The sequence below is a fragment of the Lytechinus variegatus genome, chromosome 8, assembly GCF_018143015.1.
Source record: "Lytechinus variegatus isolate NC3 chromosome 8, Lvar_3.0, whole genome shotgun sequence".
Lineage (NCBI taxonomy): Eukaryota > Metazoa > Echinodermata > Echinoidea > Temnopleuroida > Toxopneustidae > Lytechinus > Lytechinus variegatus.
In genome coordinates, this window is record NC_054747.1 from 3,398,883 (window position 1) to 3,415,253 (window position 16,371).

General features: G+C 38.7%; 1 protein-coding gene across 1 annotated transcript in view; it reads left to right on the plus strand.

The window, feature by feature from the left end:
* Nucleotides 1–1,850: 1,850 nt before the first annotated feature.
* The window catches only part of LOC121419830, a 28,455-nt gene continuing 13,934 nt past the window's right edge, over nt 1,851–16,371 (plus strand). Inside the window, exons 1-4 of the mRNA XM_041614295.1 lie at nt 1,851–2,070; nt 2,867–2,950; nt 3,447–3,617; nt 11,446–11,607. Of these exons, the coding sequence (XP_041470229.1) occupies nt 1,998–2,070; nt 2,867–2,950; nt 3,447–3,617; nt 11,446–11,607 (490 nt within the window). The 5' untranslated portion in view covers nt 1,851–1,997. The remainder of the gene's footprint in view (nt 2,071–2,866; nt 2,951–3,446; nt 3,618–11,445; nt 11,608–16,371) is intronic.

The window sequence follows — 16,371 nt, forward strand, 5'->3', positions numbered from 1 at the left end:
ATTGTTTAGTTTTATACCTAATGTACACTGTACAAAAAAATAGTTGAAATTACTCAATAAAATTGTTTCAACAGATTGCCTTAATTTTTATAAAGTATTATGAGTTTGGCAGTTTTAAGTAAACTTTACTTATTTTCTTTGCATCCATTTCACTCAAGAAAATTAAGTTACAATAACTTAATTCAATTTAGTAAAACAATCACTAAAATGTTTGAAAAAATCAAATGGGGGAGTTGTCTTTCGTTATTCGAAAGTCCGCTCCCCCATCGCCCCACTTTTACTTTATAGTGGCATCATTTTCATCATTGACATCTTTCATCCAAATATTAGACTTTGTGCACTTTCACGTACCTGTTACATAAATTGGTACTTACATTGATATTTACACGCGATCGTTTCATTCTTACAGATAAAACAGTGAGAACAATATAATCATTTTCCGAAAACCTAAAAAGACATCTGAAATTTTCTGCTAAATGGCTATTTAATGTTGCGCTTTCTTTGATTCAAGAAAAGAATAAAATAGTCAGCACACCCTTATGCGAAAATAAATTCAAACACACTTAGATATGACAGTTATTAAAAAAACACCCAAACATTTACTTGCTCTAACATGTCTAATGAATATTCATGCGTTATTTAAATAAGGCCTTAATTGAAAAATATATGTACATTCAGCAAGAATTTATAAGTAATAATCATCTTAGCCTATAATTGAGTTAGATTTACTCAATCAAAGCAAGCCAGCAATACGTTGATTTTTTTAAATGTATATTGAACCCAAGTAAATCAAGTAAATTAAAAGACAAGTTAAAACTACTTTTTAAAAATGAAATATAATTACAAACTAGAAATTATACTTATATTCATTAAGTATTAACTACTGATTCATAATTTTTTTTTACAGTGTACCGTTTATTGCAAAAAGTGCTTAGAAAGTCAATTTTTTAGGTCAGAATGTCAAAAAAAATATCTAAAAGTTGATATATGTAGCGTCTTATGGCTAACCGCAAATCGTCCTTAACACCTAGGTCCCTTTTCGATCAAGCAAGAACTCATATTAAAGAAATGTCTGCTCGCGCTTCGCAATCTTTATACATACGCATCTTGTTCAGGTTCATAAATATTGCCCAGAGTATTCAATTTTCAGAACAACATACATTAAATTAAAAAAAAATTCAGATCGCTCTTTCTAAATAGGGCTTTGAGATTATTACATCTTTAGTATGTTGTTTTATACGAATAAAGCTGAGAAATGACTATTATGACATCGGCGTTTTGCCCCCTCCCCCCCAAAAGAAAAATCACAACCAAGAAAATGGGGAGAAAGGGAATAATTTTTTCAAATGTTATGTCAAAACCTATCACAAACTTTGATTTAGTGATTAAAATATCGACAATTTTGCTCGCTCGCTCGCAACGGCGAAATGCCGGATTGAGCCCCCTCAATTTTTTTGGCTCATTACGCAACTGAGACTACCTCTTCAAAGAAACAAACAAAATCAACTTTGAGTGGCCGATTATGACAGTCGATGTTTACTTCCTGATTCGTACGCAGAACATCGGGGAATCCCATGACAACATTAATTTATGAGCTGGATAACGTTCTCCCCAGTGCATTATGGGTATTCAGGTTCATTTGCAGACAATAATTAAATCGCTTTATTTTACTTAAATGGTCAAAGTATTAAAATGCATCCATTTGTTAGCATTGTTTATATCGAACTTACATAGAGTTCTGAAAGACGTCGAAGGTCTAACACAATTTATACAGACCAACTTCCGGAAGTGAGTCTGACAGCAAGGTCATGAGTCAAAAAGCTCGGGGATTCCCCATCGCCAGCAGGCTGTACTGATCGAACTAAGCACAATTACCATAACAAATAAAATTTCTCTGCACATGAGTGCGCAACATCTATTCTTTCTGCTGATCTCAAGGTCACACCTTTTTTAGTAATTTTCTCTGCAAGTGATATATATCAACCATAAAAGGAGATATGGATGAACACATTTTGAAGAAATGCTTGATTGGATTGATCTCCGTTTCTTTGTTAGGCTCCGTTATAACGGGTAAGTAAAACCCACACATCATACTCTGGTGTACCTTAAGCTAGCTCTATCTCTCTCAACTGGTTAAAGTTTATTGACGTTGTGTGACCTTTGAACTTAATCATGTGGCAAGACGATCAGTGATACTGATTACTTTTATGTCCAAGTTTCATTAACTAGGTTCATATACTTTCAAAGTTATGGTGACATCTCAAAAACTTAATCTTTGTTAAGATTTCAATATTGACGACGCAGCCTTCCCCATCGTCGTATTTACGTCGTAAAAACGGCGCCTACATGTAGTTCCTCCTCTGCTATGCAGTCTAGACAAAGGAAGTTAACCCTGATGTTAAATTGATTCTAAAAGCAGGAAAAAAAGGGGAAGGTTTGATGAAAAAAAAACATAAATTTTAGAAAACAAGTTATCGTTATTTTCTTTTACTTTATGACGTCACAGACGACCGTTTCATCTATTATTTTATGGGACATAAATTCCCCGAATTCTTTCTTTTTTTAAGGTAAAAATATTAAATTCGTGCAGCGGATATATCACTAGTGATATCATTTCACGCCGTCTTTCAAAAGAGAAAATGCTCTTTCATGTACCATATTTTATGGTAAGGGGAGCTTCTCTCATATGACGTCACACGTCCATCATTCTTTGATGGATTTCCATGAAGTTTTCACAATAGTTAAATGGTTTCAGTAAAAAAACGTATCGTCTCAATGAACTTCTTTTTTCTGTTATGCTTTCAACTATGCCTCATTTACACATACTACATCATTGAGTATTTAATATTGATTTAATTTCTTTCAGGAAGTGAAACGGTTTTCAAAGTAGTATTGTCGGTTCTCGTTGTGTTCGCTCCATTTGCAGTCGCTTGGTATATGAACAACACAGGTTTGTAGTATATTTTTCTCATTTTCCAATCCACTAGACCTATCAATATATAAGGCAGTTGCATTTGTAACATACACGATTATAAGATGTATAAATAATGACATTGATAGTAATAATGATAATATCAATAACAAAAATGATAATGATAATGATAATAATGATGGTGATAATAACCATAATAATCGTCATGCGTACAGTTTTATATCACTTGTTTAATACCAGGGCCCCGTCTTACAAAGAGGTACGATTGATCCAATCAATCATAACTATATGGAAATCCAACTGTGTCATAACTTTCTACAGGAAATTTGCAAAAATCTCCATTGTAAAGGGTTTTACGGGCTCGAATATAGTACAATGAAATGTTTTTTTAAATAATAATTATAATAATAATTATGTTCAACTTCTAGGCAATACAATGCAATAATATCAGTGACAACTGTTCGATTTTTTTTTTTTACATTCTTGTGAAAAATTCATGTTTTACGCTTGCCAGCTGAAATTCGACGACTCCGTGAAAGGATCCAAGATTACCGACCTGGTAATTGGACGATCAGAGATGCAGGGTCTAGCTTCGAAAAACCATCCAAGGTTAAACTAGGTGTCTTCGGAGTGCAAGACTCAGGCAAGAGTGCCTTTCTCAACTCTCTTCACTTTGCCTACAAAGGTTTGTTTTCAGTAAAAGCATTTTACATTTCATCACGTTAGCTTGATGTAAAATTTTCTGCTTTTTAAATCAATTATGGTTTATTATGTGGTAGTTATGGGCAAATTTTGTTCGTTTTATGATTGCAATATCAGGCTCCAAAAACAATCTAAAAGTGATGATTGGCGAAATCCAGAGTTATGTTGCAAATTGAGCTCTTATAATTATGATCCTGTGTTTCCATTCCAGCAGAAATATCCTTTAATGTTAATTTCATCCATTCATTGTGGCATCAACCTGCCAAAAGAAAAAAGTGCCATACAGTGTGATCAGTGTCGTCACGCAGTGAAAATATTACTCAAACTTTTAAAACGTACAAATTAAACAGTTTGAAGATATGTTCACACTGTGGACACCTCGACAGTGTGACTGTACACAGCGTGTTCACATGGTCGACTATATAAATGTATTGATTCACACTGTTAATATATGCTTAAATTTAAGTCTTAGTGTGAAAGTGATTTTGCATTGTTTTCCACACTTTGGCACACACTCTGGGACACTGTGCTAGGTTCCCACTGCCGATCAAACCAGCTCGACCAAGCCCGATCAAGCTATTTTGGCCTGGTCGGGCTCGGTTGGCAAGGGCGATCGGGGTCGGTCTACCTTGATCGGTATCGATCTGGCTTCCTACACGACATTTTTTGGCATGCCAAAAAATATCGTGTAGGAGTCGTGAAGGCAAGCCATCGTACAGCGATCGTGTACTGATCGAGTTGATCGAAAATCGATCGTGTAGAGGTCTAGTTTGGTCGGGGTGGATTTTTTCCGCCGATCACTACCCGATCATCTCGATTCACACAACTTCTACACGATTGGTTCCCGATCAACTCGATCAACAACTCAACTGCTTCACGACCGATACATGTCTGCCCTGAACACTTGACCGAACTCGCTCACTTCTCGACTGCTTTACGATCACATCCCAATCACTTCTCGACCGCACTCGATCTTTCGGATCGCAACTCAACCAAGGGCAAAGACACAATTACGTGCTGATCTTATCACATTTTCTTCGTACCAATAGGCCTATTATTGATATTAAAATTAATCAGTTCTGGGATTGGGAGTGATAACAGGTGACTACTTGCAGCTCTTCACATAGGGTAAGTGTAGGTAATTGGAGACCGTTAAGCTCATTTGCATAATTTACATGAACATGGAAAATTACACACTCTTAAAAGTTATTTTTTCCTCTTCAGCAACTTCTACTCTATATTTGTTAACAAAATCGTGAACACAAATTAATTGATTAATAAGATAATGAGGATTAATGACGTCATCATCAAAGGTCTCTCATTACCTAAATGTGTAGGTAATGAGGGACAGTTACAAATCATGTTATTTGCAAGAAAACTTTAGTAAAAATGGGACTGTCATGCTAAGTTCAAACACTTTTCTTACAGAAATACATGTAGCCAATGATTTTAACATTATTTTAAAACAATATGAACCAGATGTGGTTGAAAGCATGTCTTTTTGTTTGCAATAATAAATGATGCTGTAAATCATAAATGTTCTGAAGTGCTTTAAGAATAACTTTTCTGAAAAAAAGAAAGGAAAGTAGGCCCATATTTATTCTCATTTCTGCAGTCATTTTTTTAGATTCATTACATAAAAGAAGATGCTTTGTCAAGGACTTTCCTGTGACACCTGCCATTCATAACAAACAGTCGCCATGTTGGTGTCCCCCATTACCTACACTCATTATTGGACTGACCAGTTCATTGTGGCCACAGTATCACCCATACACAACACACAGTGGTCGTTTTTAGTGTTTGTGTGGCTAGCCCACTTACAAAACTTCCTATTTGAATTACTTTTACCGATCACCTCTTCACTATGAGAACACGCCCCAACATTCCTTGAAAAATGAATTTTCACACCAGAGCAAAATTTGAAGATGAAAATATCATACCTTGACCTATTTCGAAGTTTTTGCTGCACTAAATGACGACCTGTATCTTAAATAAGCAGAGTGATCTTGCAGAAGTATTGTAGAAACTTTCCTGTGGTAACTCCCAGAGAATTACGAAATGAGTATCAATAGATTTATATTTGAAACGACTATTTCATCATGCTTTTAAAAAGGTGTAATTACCTGAAGTTAGTGTCCTGCTTCTTTATTCGAGGCGATATGCGGTCAAGAAGCTCCCCAAATATGTCGGCGTCCACTCTCAGGAAATTTTTAAACCCTTTTGGGTCCTCTCTATTGAGCTCATTCAGCAGTTGTTCATATTGTCCAAAGAGCGGTCTCCGAGTCAACCACTGCCTCACCCAGATTTCCAGGGGCGTCGATCCATTTTTCAGATTGGGGGGGGGGGGGCAAAATCATTAACGTTCCAAAGGCGCTCGATCGTACAAAACACCCGCCCACATACACATACACCCTCACACACACATATAAATATGTATCTGGGCATATATATATATGTGTGTGTGTGTGTGTGTGTAAAGTTATACATGTACAACAGCTTTTGGCAACTCCTTTTTATTTAAATATTGTAAAGAAATGGATGAAGAGAACAATGGTAGGCGTAGCTTAAATCAAGGTTCCCCAGAGCTATCGACATGTACCCTTTGGAAAAATTGATGATGCCGAAAAAATGTCTCTGCCGGGAATCGAACCCGGGCCCCCAGCTTTGAACGCCGGTGCCTTAACCACTAGACCACAGAGACGGGTTAATGGCTAGGGCGAACCCAATCCGATTGACCGTCAGATAGACAGATTTTCGACACTATACCAATTTCCTTTGTCGGGTGAAGGTGGGTTTAGAACAATGACAAGCCGCCATGCCTCAGCTGGATCAAAGCTATTGCTTCGATACAGTACATGTATGGGAGAAGAAATACAAATGTGTAAAGTTATACATGTACAACAGCTTTTGGCAACTCCTTTTTATTTAAATATTGTAAAGAAATGGATGAAGAGAACAATGGTAGGCGTAGCTTAAATCAAGGTTCCCCAGAGCTATCTACCCTTTGGAAAAATTGATGATGCCGAAAAAATGTCTCTGCCGGGAATCGAACCCGGGCCCCCAGCTTTGAACGCCGGTGCCTTAACCACTATATGTATATATATATATATATATATATATATATATATATATATCTCACCAACAATTTAATGCGAGCGCGATTTTTTTTTAGAATACTGACAGGAAAAGCGTGCCTGTTTAGGACCGTTTGTAGTAACTCATGAGAAGGATACATATCTCACTACACAGATAGTACGAGTGCCGAGAGTGAGCTGAAATTTCTTTATATTCTGACCTGAAAACTTGATATTCTAAGCATTTATGGTAACAAGGATTAACATTTGTATCTAAAAGAAGAATAGATGCGAGCGCAAAGCGCGAGCTGAAAATTTTGATATTTCGATCTGAAAAATGACACTTTAATGGACGTTTTTGATAAAGAACAAAATATATATCCAAGAAAAGATGATTGCAAATCGAAGCAGGAGTTCTTTTGAGGATTAGAACTGAAAACAGGACATTTACATTCACCTATTTAATCATGAAAAGTATGGGTTTTTGCTACAGAAATGATGCGAGCGCGAAGCGCAAGCTGAAAATTTTTATATTCCAATCTGAAAAGCGGACATTTTGAGCACGATTTTAAATAAAGAACGAGATGTGTATCTCATTCTCGCTTGCTGAACATTACAATCTTGTTGTTTTTATGCATATCCAGAATTATTGGGGGGCAAAATGATATGTTTGCCCCCCAATATTTTCATTGGTGGGGCGATCGCCCCCCCCCCCCCCCCCCCAGGATCGACGCCTCTGCAGATTTCCCTGTGCCGTTGCTGCCTACACGTCCTCCTGCATCTACGTTCATCATAGTCAAGGATAGAAGAGGCGTAACCTTGTTTTTTTATATATACAATATTTTTTGATGGTTTCTTGTCAATTCGAGGGTGCTGATTACGAATCTGAATGATGCCACTCGTGTAACCTTGAGCATTTTCCGCAAATTGGCAAAATCCAATATGGCCGCCAAAATATGCAAATTACCCATAAAAATCCTAAAATTGTCCGCACATTAGCTACGAAATGCATGAAATTGTGTGGCAGGAGTGAGATACTCCCTGAAAAAACAATTTTTGACAAAATATTTATTTTCCTTATATTTAAAATGGCCGCCATAGTCCATTGTATACTCTATTATGTACGATATGAATATGGAAAACTAGCTTTCACAAAAGTGAGCACTAAACCGCAAAGAAATTGCAATGTATGAACGAAGTGATATATGCAAATCATTATTACTAAAGAGATATACCATTTATTATATCATAAATGGGAATATTTCTGTATTTTGATATCTAAAATGGCCGCCACTGGCCCAAACAGTATTACGTACAATGGCAATGGGGGCCAAAAAATTCACAAGAGTGATCACTAAAATGCATATTATTAAGATTAAACGAGTGGAATACTGACTAAAAACATAATTGTTAACGAAATATATTATCAATATGCCATGTATGTGATGAATGTTGTATTTAGATATTCAAAATGGCTGCCAAAGGCCCTAAAAGCATTATGCACAATGAGAAAGAGGGGCAAAAAAAAAATCACAAGAGTGATCACTAAAATGCATATATATGTGATAAATTCATGGGATACTGTTTAAAAACGTATTTTCTAACGAAATACATCATTCAGGTTTAAAGTTTGTGTTAAATACTGTATTTTTACTTTCAAAATGGCCGTCAGAGACATTAACAGTCTTATGCACAATGCAAAGTGGGAAACCAACATTCACAAGAGTGAGCACCATAAATGCAGATATTAGTGATCTATGAGTAAAATATTGTCTGAAAGCATGATTTCTATTAAGAGATATCATTTATTCTGCCAGTTAGGTGATAAATACTGTTATTGGAAAATCAAAATGGCCGCTACAGGCCCTTAAGATATTATGCACAATGTGAATGGGAACAAATTATTTCATCAGAATTTGGCTTTGCTTGGCCAAATGGTGATGTATGAGTGAAATATCGTCTGAAAACATGATTTATGACAAAATATATCATCTCTTATGTAATTTATGTGATAAATACTGTATTTCAACATACAAAATGGCTGCCATATGCCCTTTTTGTGAACATTATTTTTCTACACTAAAATTGTATATTATACGATAAGGGCTTATGTTGGCCATTTTCAATTTAAAAATGCAGTGTTTATCACCTTAAATATACAACATTATGATATAACTCGTTAGAAACCATGGTGTTAGACAATATTTCACCCTTGCATCAGAATTCACAATAATAGGCAATATTTAGAGTCAAACAAAGCCAAATTCTGTCAAAATTATATGTCTAATGTTACAATGTACATAATACTTTTAGGACCTATTGCAGCCATTTTGGATTTCAAAGTACAGCATTCATAACCTCCACATTTTATTTTATTTAGTTAGAAATCATGTTTAAGACAATATTTTTGCTCGTATATCACAGTCTATGCATTTCATGATTCTCACTCTTGTGAAAATTAGTTTCTCCATTCGCATTGTACATGATAAATATAGGGATTATGGCGGCCATTTTGAATGTCAAAATACAGCATTCATCACATAAATTACATAAGATATCATATATTTTGTTATAAATCATGTTTTCAGACGATATTTCACTCATACATCCCCAATTGGCCAAGCAAAGCCAAATTATGCTGAAATAATTTGTTCCCATTCACATTGTGTATAATATCGTAGGGCCTGTAGCGGCCATTTTGACTTTCCAATAACAGTATCTATCACCTATCTGGCATAATAAATGATATCTCTTAATAGAAATTATGCTTTCAGACAATATTTTACTCATAGATCACTAATATCTGCATTTATGGTGCTCACTCTTGTGAATATTGGTTTCCCACTTTGCATTGTGCATATGACTGTTAATGTCTCTGGCGGCCATTTTGAAAGTAAAAATACAGTATTTAACACAAACTTTAAACCTGAATGATGTATTTCGTTAGAAAATACGTTTTTAAACAGTATCCAATGAATTTATCACATATAACATGCATTTTAGTGATCACTCTTGTGATTTCTTTGCCCCACTTTCTCATTGTGGATAATGCTTTTAGGGCCTTTGGCAGCCATTTTGAATATCTAAATACAACATTCATCACATACATGGCATATTAATAATATATTTCGTTAACAATTATGTTTTTAGTCACTATTCCACTCGTTTAATCTTAATAATATGCATTTTAGTGATCACTCTTGTGAATTTTTTGGCCCCCATTGCCATTGTACGCAATACTGTTTGGGCCAGTGGCGGCCATTTTAGACATCAAAATGCAGAAATGTTCCCATTTATGACATAATAAATGATATATCTCGTTAGTAATGATGATTTGCATAATATTACTTCGTTCATATATCGCGATTTTTTGCGGTTTAGTGCTCATTTTTGTAAAAATTAGTTTTCCCTATTCATATTGTACATAATAGAGTATACAATGGACTATGGCGGCCATTTTGAATATCAGGAAAATAAATATTTTGTCAAAAATTATTTTTTCAGAGTGTATTTTACTCCTGCCACACGCTTCCATGCATTTCATAGCCAATGTGCTGACAATTTTAGGATTTTTATGGGTAATTTGCATACTTTGGCGGCCATATTGGATTTTGCCAATTTGCGGGAAATGCTCAAGGTTACACGAGTGGCATCATCCAGATTCGTAATCAGCACCCTCGAATTGACAAGAAACCATCAAAAAATATTGTATATATAAAAAAACAAGGTTTGGTCAAGTTTCTATGGGGCCTATCCTGGACTATCAACTTCTTCTTTTTCGAGCTGAACCACAGCCATTACCCTGTTTCTCTGGAGCTCTAACCACCTAGCCCACAACTGTAACTGTTCGATTTCCATCTCTTTCAAGTTTGAGATGAACTGAACCCTGGTAAAAAAAAATGAGTACTGTACCATCAGCTGACGATAATGTTTGTGCAACCACAGTCAATTCACCACTGATCTTGGATCTCTTTTCGAACAAGTTGATCTGCTTGGGTCTAGATTGTGTAGAGATCGGATGGACGTCCAGCTAGTGTAGTAGGGATCGCGTTGGGATCGTATGTAGATCGGAATGATCGAGAAGAGATCTAAGTAGTGGTCGACTGTACGTCGTGAAGGAGTCGTGAATGGTCGAATATGGGTCGTGAATGGTCAAATAGCGGTCGGGAAGAGCTCGTGTTTAGGCATGTGGTCGGGATTGGTCGGGGAAAAATGGGTGATCGGGCTTGATCGGGCTTGGTTGTGTTGGTTTGATCGGCAGTGGGAACCTAGCATTAGGGTATGCTTGCTCATTTATGATATATTGTATATTAGTTCAACACGGTGCGTGTGCACATTCTGTTGTATTTCTTTATGCGACGCAATATGAAGTCAGTTCTTTCTTCACTGTAAAAAAATGAAGTGCTAATTTAGCAGTTACAGTGCTTGTATATTCACTGCACTACGAGTGCTGATTTTCTAGTTTAAATTTGAAGTAGAAAATCAGCACTTGTAGTGCAGTCAATATACAAGCACTGTAACTGCTAAATTAGCACATCATTTTTTACAGTGTTCGTTTGATTGCAATAAATTCGTTTAGTGCAAATTCCGCAATACATTACTTATTACTACATCTGTCACACATGCATGTACTGAATGAATCACGCCTATTTTCACCGAAAAAAAAGAAGATTTCTGTATTACTTGGGGACCAGATTTAATTTTTTTCCCATTTTTCATTTCCCCCTCATTACAAAGGTGTATGGGAGCAGATCTACATCGAGAGCAATACGTTAGGGCAAGGAGGGGAGACTTTATTCCGAGACCCTGTTATACTTACCGATCAGGTTACAACTTTCGATACACGTGGACTATCGGATTTGGGTTATTACAAAGTTCGGGATGTAATGGATGAAATCAGTTGAGTATTTGTATTTTTTCCCCCCAATTTTACTGCTTGCAATTGGCAGTGTTAACCCCCACTGGGATATTGATCCCCCATCCCTGATAATCGAAAATGCCTGCCATACTTTTGCGTGTGATTTTCCCCTCTCCCTCTCTTTCAAGTTGTGTGCTCATGTTTTTGGTATAGTCTTGGAAAAGAACAGTTATAATGATAATAAAAGTTTGTATATCGCTTAAGTTCAAATTGCTCTAAAGTTCTGAAGCATTAATTACCCTGACTTAAGCAAAGCAGCTGTCAAGCGCATTGATGAGTTGGTAAGTATATATATATATATTGACGGAATCGCTGGGCGGGGCGGTTGGTTCGGTCCGCCGGCAGCTCGCTCTTGTCAGGATGCCTGCCGCCGGCGGGTGTGTCGCCACGTCGATTTCCAAACTTTTAGTCGTGGATCCGTTTGGCAGAGATATACTGCCGCAGTTGACACTTGCACACGCCTCGATCCTGTCAGTACCACCACCAGGCAACCTCCAGACGGCTACACACTTTGTTATCAGCTCCAAAAGCTCACCCGACCATATGCATCTGATTCCTGTAGTTAAGCTCCTACGACCATATGCATCTGATTCCTGTAGTTAAGCTCTCTCGACCATAGGTATGGGTTTCTCTGTAGTTAAACTCCTACGACCATACCCATGGACTCTGTTAATTTCCTCCGTCGTCTGCTTACGACCAGCTACTACGTCTGTTCAGTACAGCAACCACGTCTGTTCCGTACTGCAACCACGTCTGAATTCCGTACTGCAGCCACGTCTGTTCAGTACGCGACCACGTCTGATACCGTACTGCAACAACGTCTGTTCAGCACTGCAACCACGTCTGTTCAGTACCACGACCTCGTCTGAGTCCGTACTGCAACCACCGACATCTGTTCAGTACTGCAACCACGTCTGTTCAGGACCACGTCTGAGTCCGTACTGCAACCACTGACATCTGTTCAGTACTGCAACCACGTCTGTTCAGTACCACGACCACGTCTGAGTCCGTACTGCAACCACTGACATCTGTTCAGTACTGCAACCATGCACGTCTGATTCCGTACTGCAACCACGTCTGTTCAGTACCGGAACGACGTCTGGTTCTTCGACCATATGTATGGGTCCTTCTGCAGTCAGGCTCTCACGACCACACCCATTGGCTCTGCTCTACTTGTAGTTTTCCCCGTTGTCTGCTCCGGACCTCCGACCGTCTGCTTCCAGACCAGCAACCATCCGCTTCAGACCAACCCGTCTGCTCCGGACCACCAGCCGTCTGCTCCAGACTCCGAACCGTCCGCCTCCAGACCAACCAGACTACCAAAAGAGCAAGCCCTGGTATAGTCTCTTGCTGGCGTGCAAAAGACCCAACATACAAGGAAATCTAACCACAGTCGTCGCCTAGAATTCTAGGTTTCCCCGTGGAAAGACATGCGAATGATCATATAAATCATTTCGATCGCATCCACCAACTTTATTTATTGGATAGCGAATCCAAATCGATCTGCATACTTTACGTGCAATGCACCCCGTGGGCGCCGTATTTCAACAGATCATCGGCAAAGCCTCACGAGTACACTAACTTACTGTACTTATGCATTAATTATACAATATCTGTTATAGTTAACCTCTATTACAATCTTAGAACAGCTATAACTTTCGTCTCCAAAACCGGATATGCATGAATGACATATCAAATTAAAGCATTCATTTAGATCAAGCTAGTGATAACCATAATAATCAGTTAAGCATCTCCAGGAAATCGTTATTCCACAAAAACGGTTCAAAACATGCATAACTTTCAATGTCTTGTCTACGTCATTATTAGTGTAGAAACATGCATGTAATCTCGCCAGCTACGACAGAATTATTATAAAGCAACCAAAGATAATTTCCTAACACGAAATAAAACCCATTTCGTGACACAACTCCCTTATTTTTCAAAGCTCGGCCCCCGAGCGTCATTTAACAACATCAGACACTGTAGCACAATAACAAAACGTATCCATCTGTATATCAAACTATGCATTGTGTCTTTTCTCCACAAACAAAAATGCATAAAGAAGTCAACTAATGTTCAGGTTCAACAAAACACAACAGCGTAAGTCCAAAGAAAACTCTTAAAGAATTTGGCATGAAGAATAATGTCCAACACGAGAGATACTGTTCAAGACGACTCCTCTTCCTTGAGTTCATCTGTCATTACTTCTAACAGTTCTCCTTTCTTAGTGATGTAAAGCTCCGTGGTACGAACAAAGCTAGGTGACATCTGGCGGAATCTGGAATGTGTAGGCTGACTTGTTCAGGGTCACCTTCTCTTCTGATCCGCCGGTTCTCATTGCCTGAATTCTCTGGCGGGGGTTGTCAGTCTGCGTCTCAGCATCCCTACTGGTGCATTCTATCCAATCACTGGTAGACGGCATCTCCGACACCACTTTCCTAGAAGCGTATCTCAAATCAAGCGGTGAAGGCGGCCTCTCATCATAGTCCAGCTGCTCCTCTGGTTCAGGGGTAGTATTCCGACCATGCCGTGGAGATACTTCTGATCGGTCAGGTTCAGGAGACTTTGGACAATCTGGAACGGATGATTTAGGGATATCCTTTTGAAGTGTCCAGGACTTCCGTCTTGGAGATCGGGAACGGGAGTGTCGAGTCAAACTGCAACGTTCTGACCGACGTGGTGAGCGAGAGACAGAGCAACGTGGTGACCTCATAAGAGATCGACTCAGTCGCGGTTCCTTATCTTCCCTGTCCGGCGGCACAGGGTCTATTCGAACAAGACGGCATGTAGAATCTTCCTTTCGTTCTAAGGCATCCCAATGTTCTAGTAGACGTCTAGAAGTCATGGAACGCGTGCATGTTTCATCTTCATTAGGCCTGTTGCCAGGTTTCTTGGCCTTGTAGATAGGACGTATATCATTGTGTTCTTCTTGCCAGCCAGCTTTCTCCTCCTGAGCTCTGGTCAGTGATGGTTTCAACCAGTTGAACAACCTGTTCCTGAAGGTCGTCAATTCTCGTCTTTGCATTGAGTTGACGGTAGTCAACACACAATCTTTGACTGCCATCTTTCTTTTTGACCAGTGCGCTGTTGGATGCCCATGGGCTGGTCACTGGCTCAATCAGGCCTTGAGCTAGTAGATTCTTTATTTGCTCGTCTATTTCTTTCCTCTGCGTCAGGGGATGTCTCCTCTGGGCTTGACGTATTGGTTTCGCAGTACCAGTATCTATGCCATGTTGGACAAAACTGGTCTGTCCAAGATCCGAAGGTCCTGTAGAGAAAACATCTGCATTCTCAACCAGCAGTTCTTTTGTCAAATCATGGCATTGGGCTGGCACTTCGTCAGTACTGCGAACAAAGAGGTCCTTCAAATGTTCTGGTATTTCTTTGTTGGTATTTGTCTCAGTTGGCTCGGCAAGGTTACACATTTCCATGCTTACTTCTTCCAGCCCTGACAATGAAGCAATGGCAGTGCCTGCCTTTATGATCATTTGTTCCTTGGTTGGGTTGAAAACCCGAACAGGTAGTACATCTTCGTCTGCCTTCACAACAGATCTGGCGACGATGAGTCCTTTCTTGATTAGTTCTGTTGGATTTGCAGGTGGTTCTACTAATCCATCACCTAGTGACACTTTTCTGCCTGTAACTCTACCTGCTAATACCATCTCGTGTCCTGGAGGAATTGAATAATCTTCTCCCGCTACTATCCTCCTGCAGAATGATTCTCCGTTACTATCTAGGCATGGAATTATGCCATAGTTGGTCCTCAATTCCATCTTTTGGCAGTCTAGTACAGCATTGATATTGACTAGAAAATCTAGCCCTAAAATGCCCTCATTCTTTAGACTAGCCACTGTAGCCATTGTAGTGACGACTATATCTCCAATCTGCACTTCCAACATTGACTTTCCTCTGATTCTCAATTGAGATCCATCTGCTTGTAGTACAACACTTGTCACTGGTAGTAATTCTGGTCTTCTCTTTTCCTCTATCTGATCAAACAATTTCTCTCCAATGAGAGTGTTGGTAGCTCCAGTGTCGACCAGTAATTTTAATTCTTGTCCATTTACTTTGCCTTGAAGGTAAAGCCCTTTTCTCTTGGTATCTAGAGTCGCTCCGACTCTGGTTTGTTCCTCTTTTTTTGTCCTCTTTTATTTTGCTCATCTAGAGTCACTTCGACTCTTGTTTGTTCCTCTTTTTCTTGTTCCTTTGTTCCTCTTTTCTCTTGTCCATCTAGAGTCGCTTCGACTCTGATTTGTTCATCTGTTTCTTGTTCTCTTGTTCCTTTCTTGTCTTGTCCATCTAGAGTCGTTCCGACTCTGATTTGTTCCTCTTTTCCTTTTATTTCGCTCATCATTTCCCTTTCGGGTACTTGAAAAGCTGCTGTTCTTCCTTTTATTTTCTTTGGATATCGGCAGTTGTTCCTCCAATGCCCCAATCCATTGCAGCTGAAACATCTTTGTTCCTCTTGTTCTTCAATCTTTGATTTATTTGGTTCCTCTCTTTTTCCTTTTGGTTCTACGCCATTTATTCTTGATTCCTGATATTTGGTCCTGATTTTTGTTTCCTTTTTCTTGTCTCTTTCATCCAAGGCGTCTATGACAGCCTTTACTATCTTGTCGATAGTTGGATTTCTTGGTTGCTTTTCCTCCACTGCTGCAACCTCACACTCCTGCTCTTCCAGAGCTCGGCTGTACCTTATGGCCCGCTTCACTTCATTCCTCTGACCCTCCATTCTCAGAAAGGCC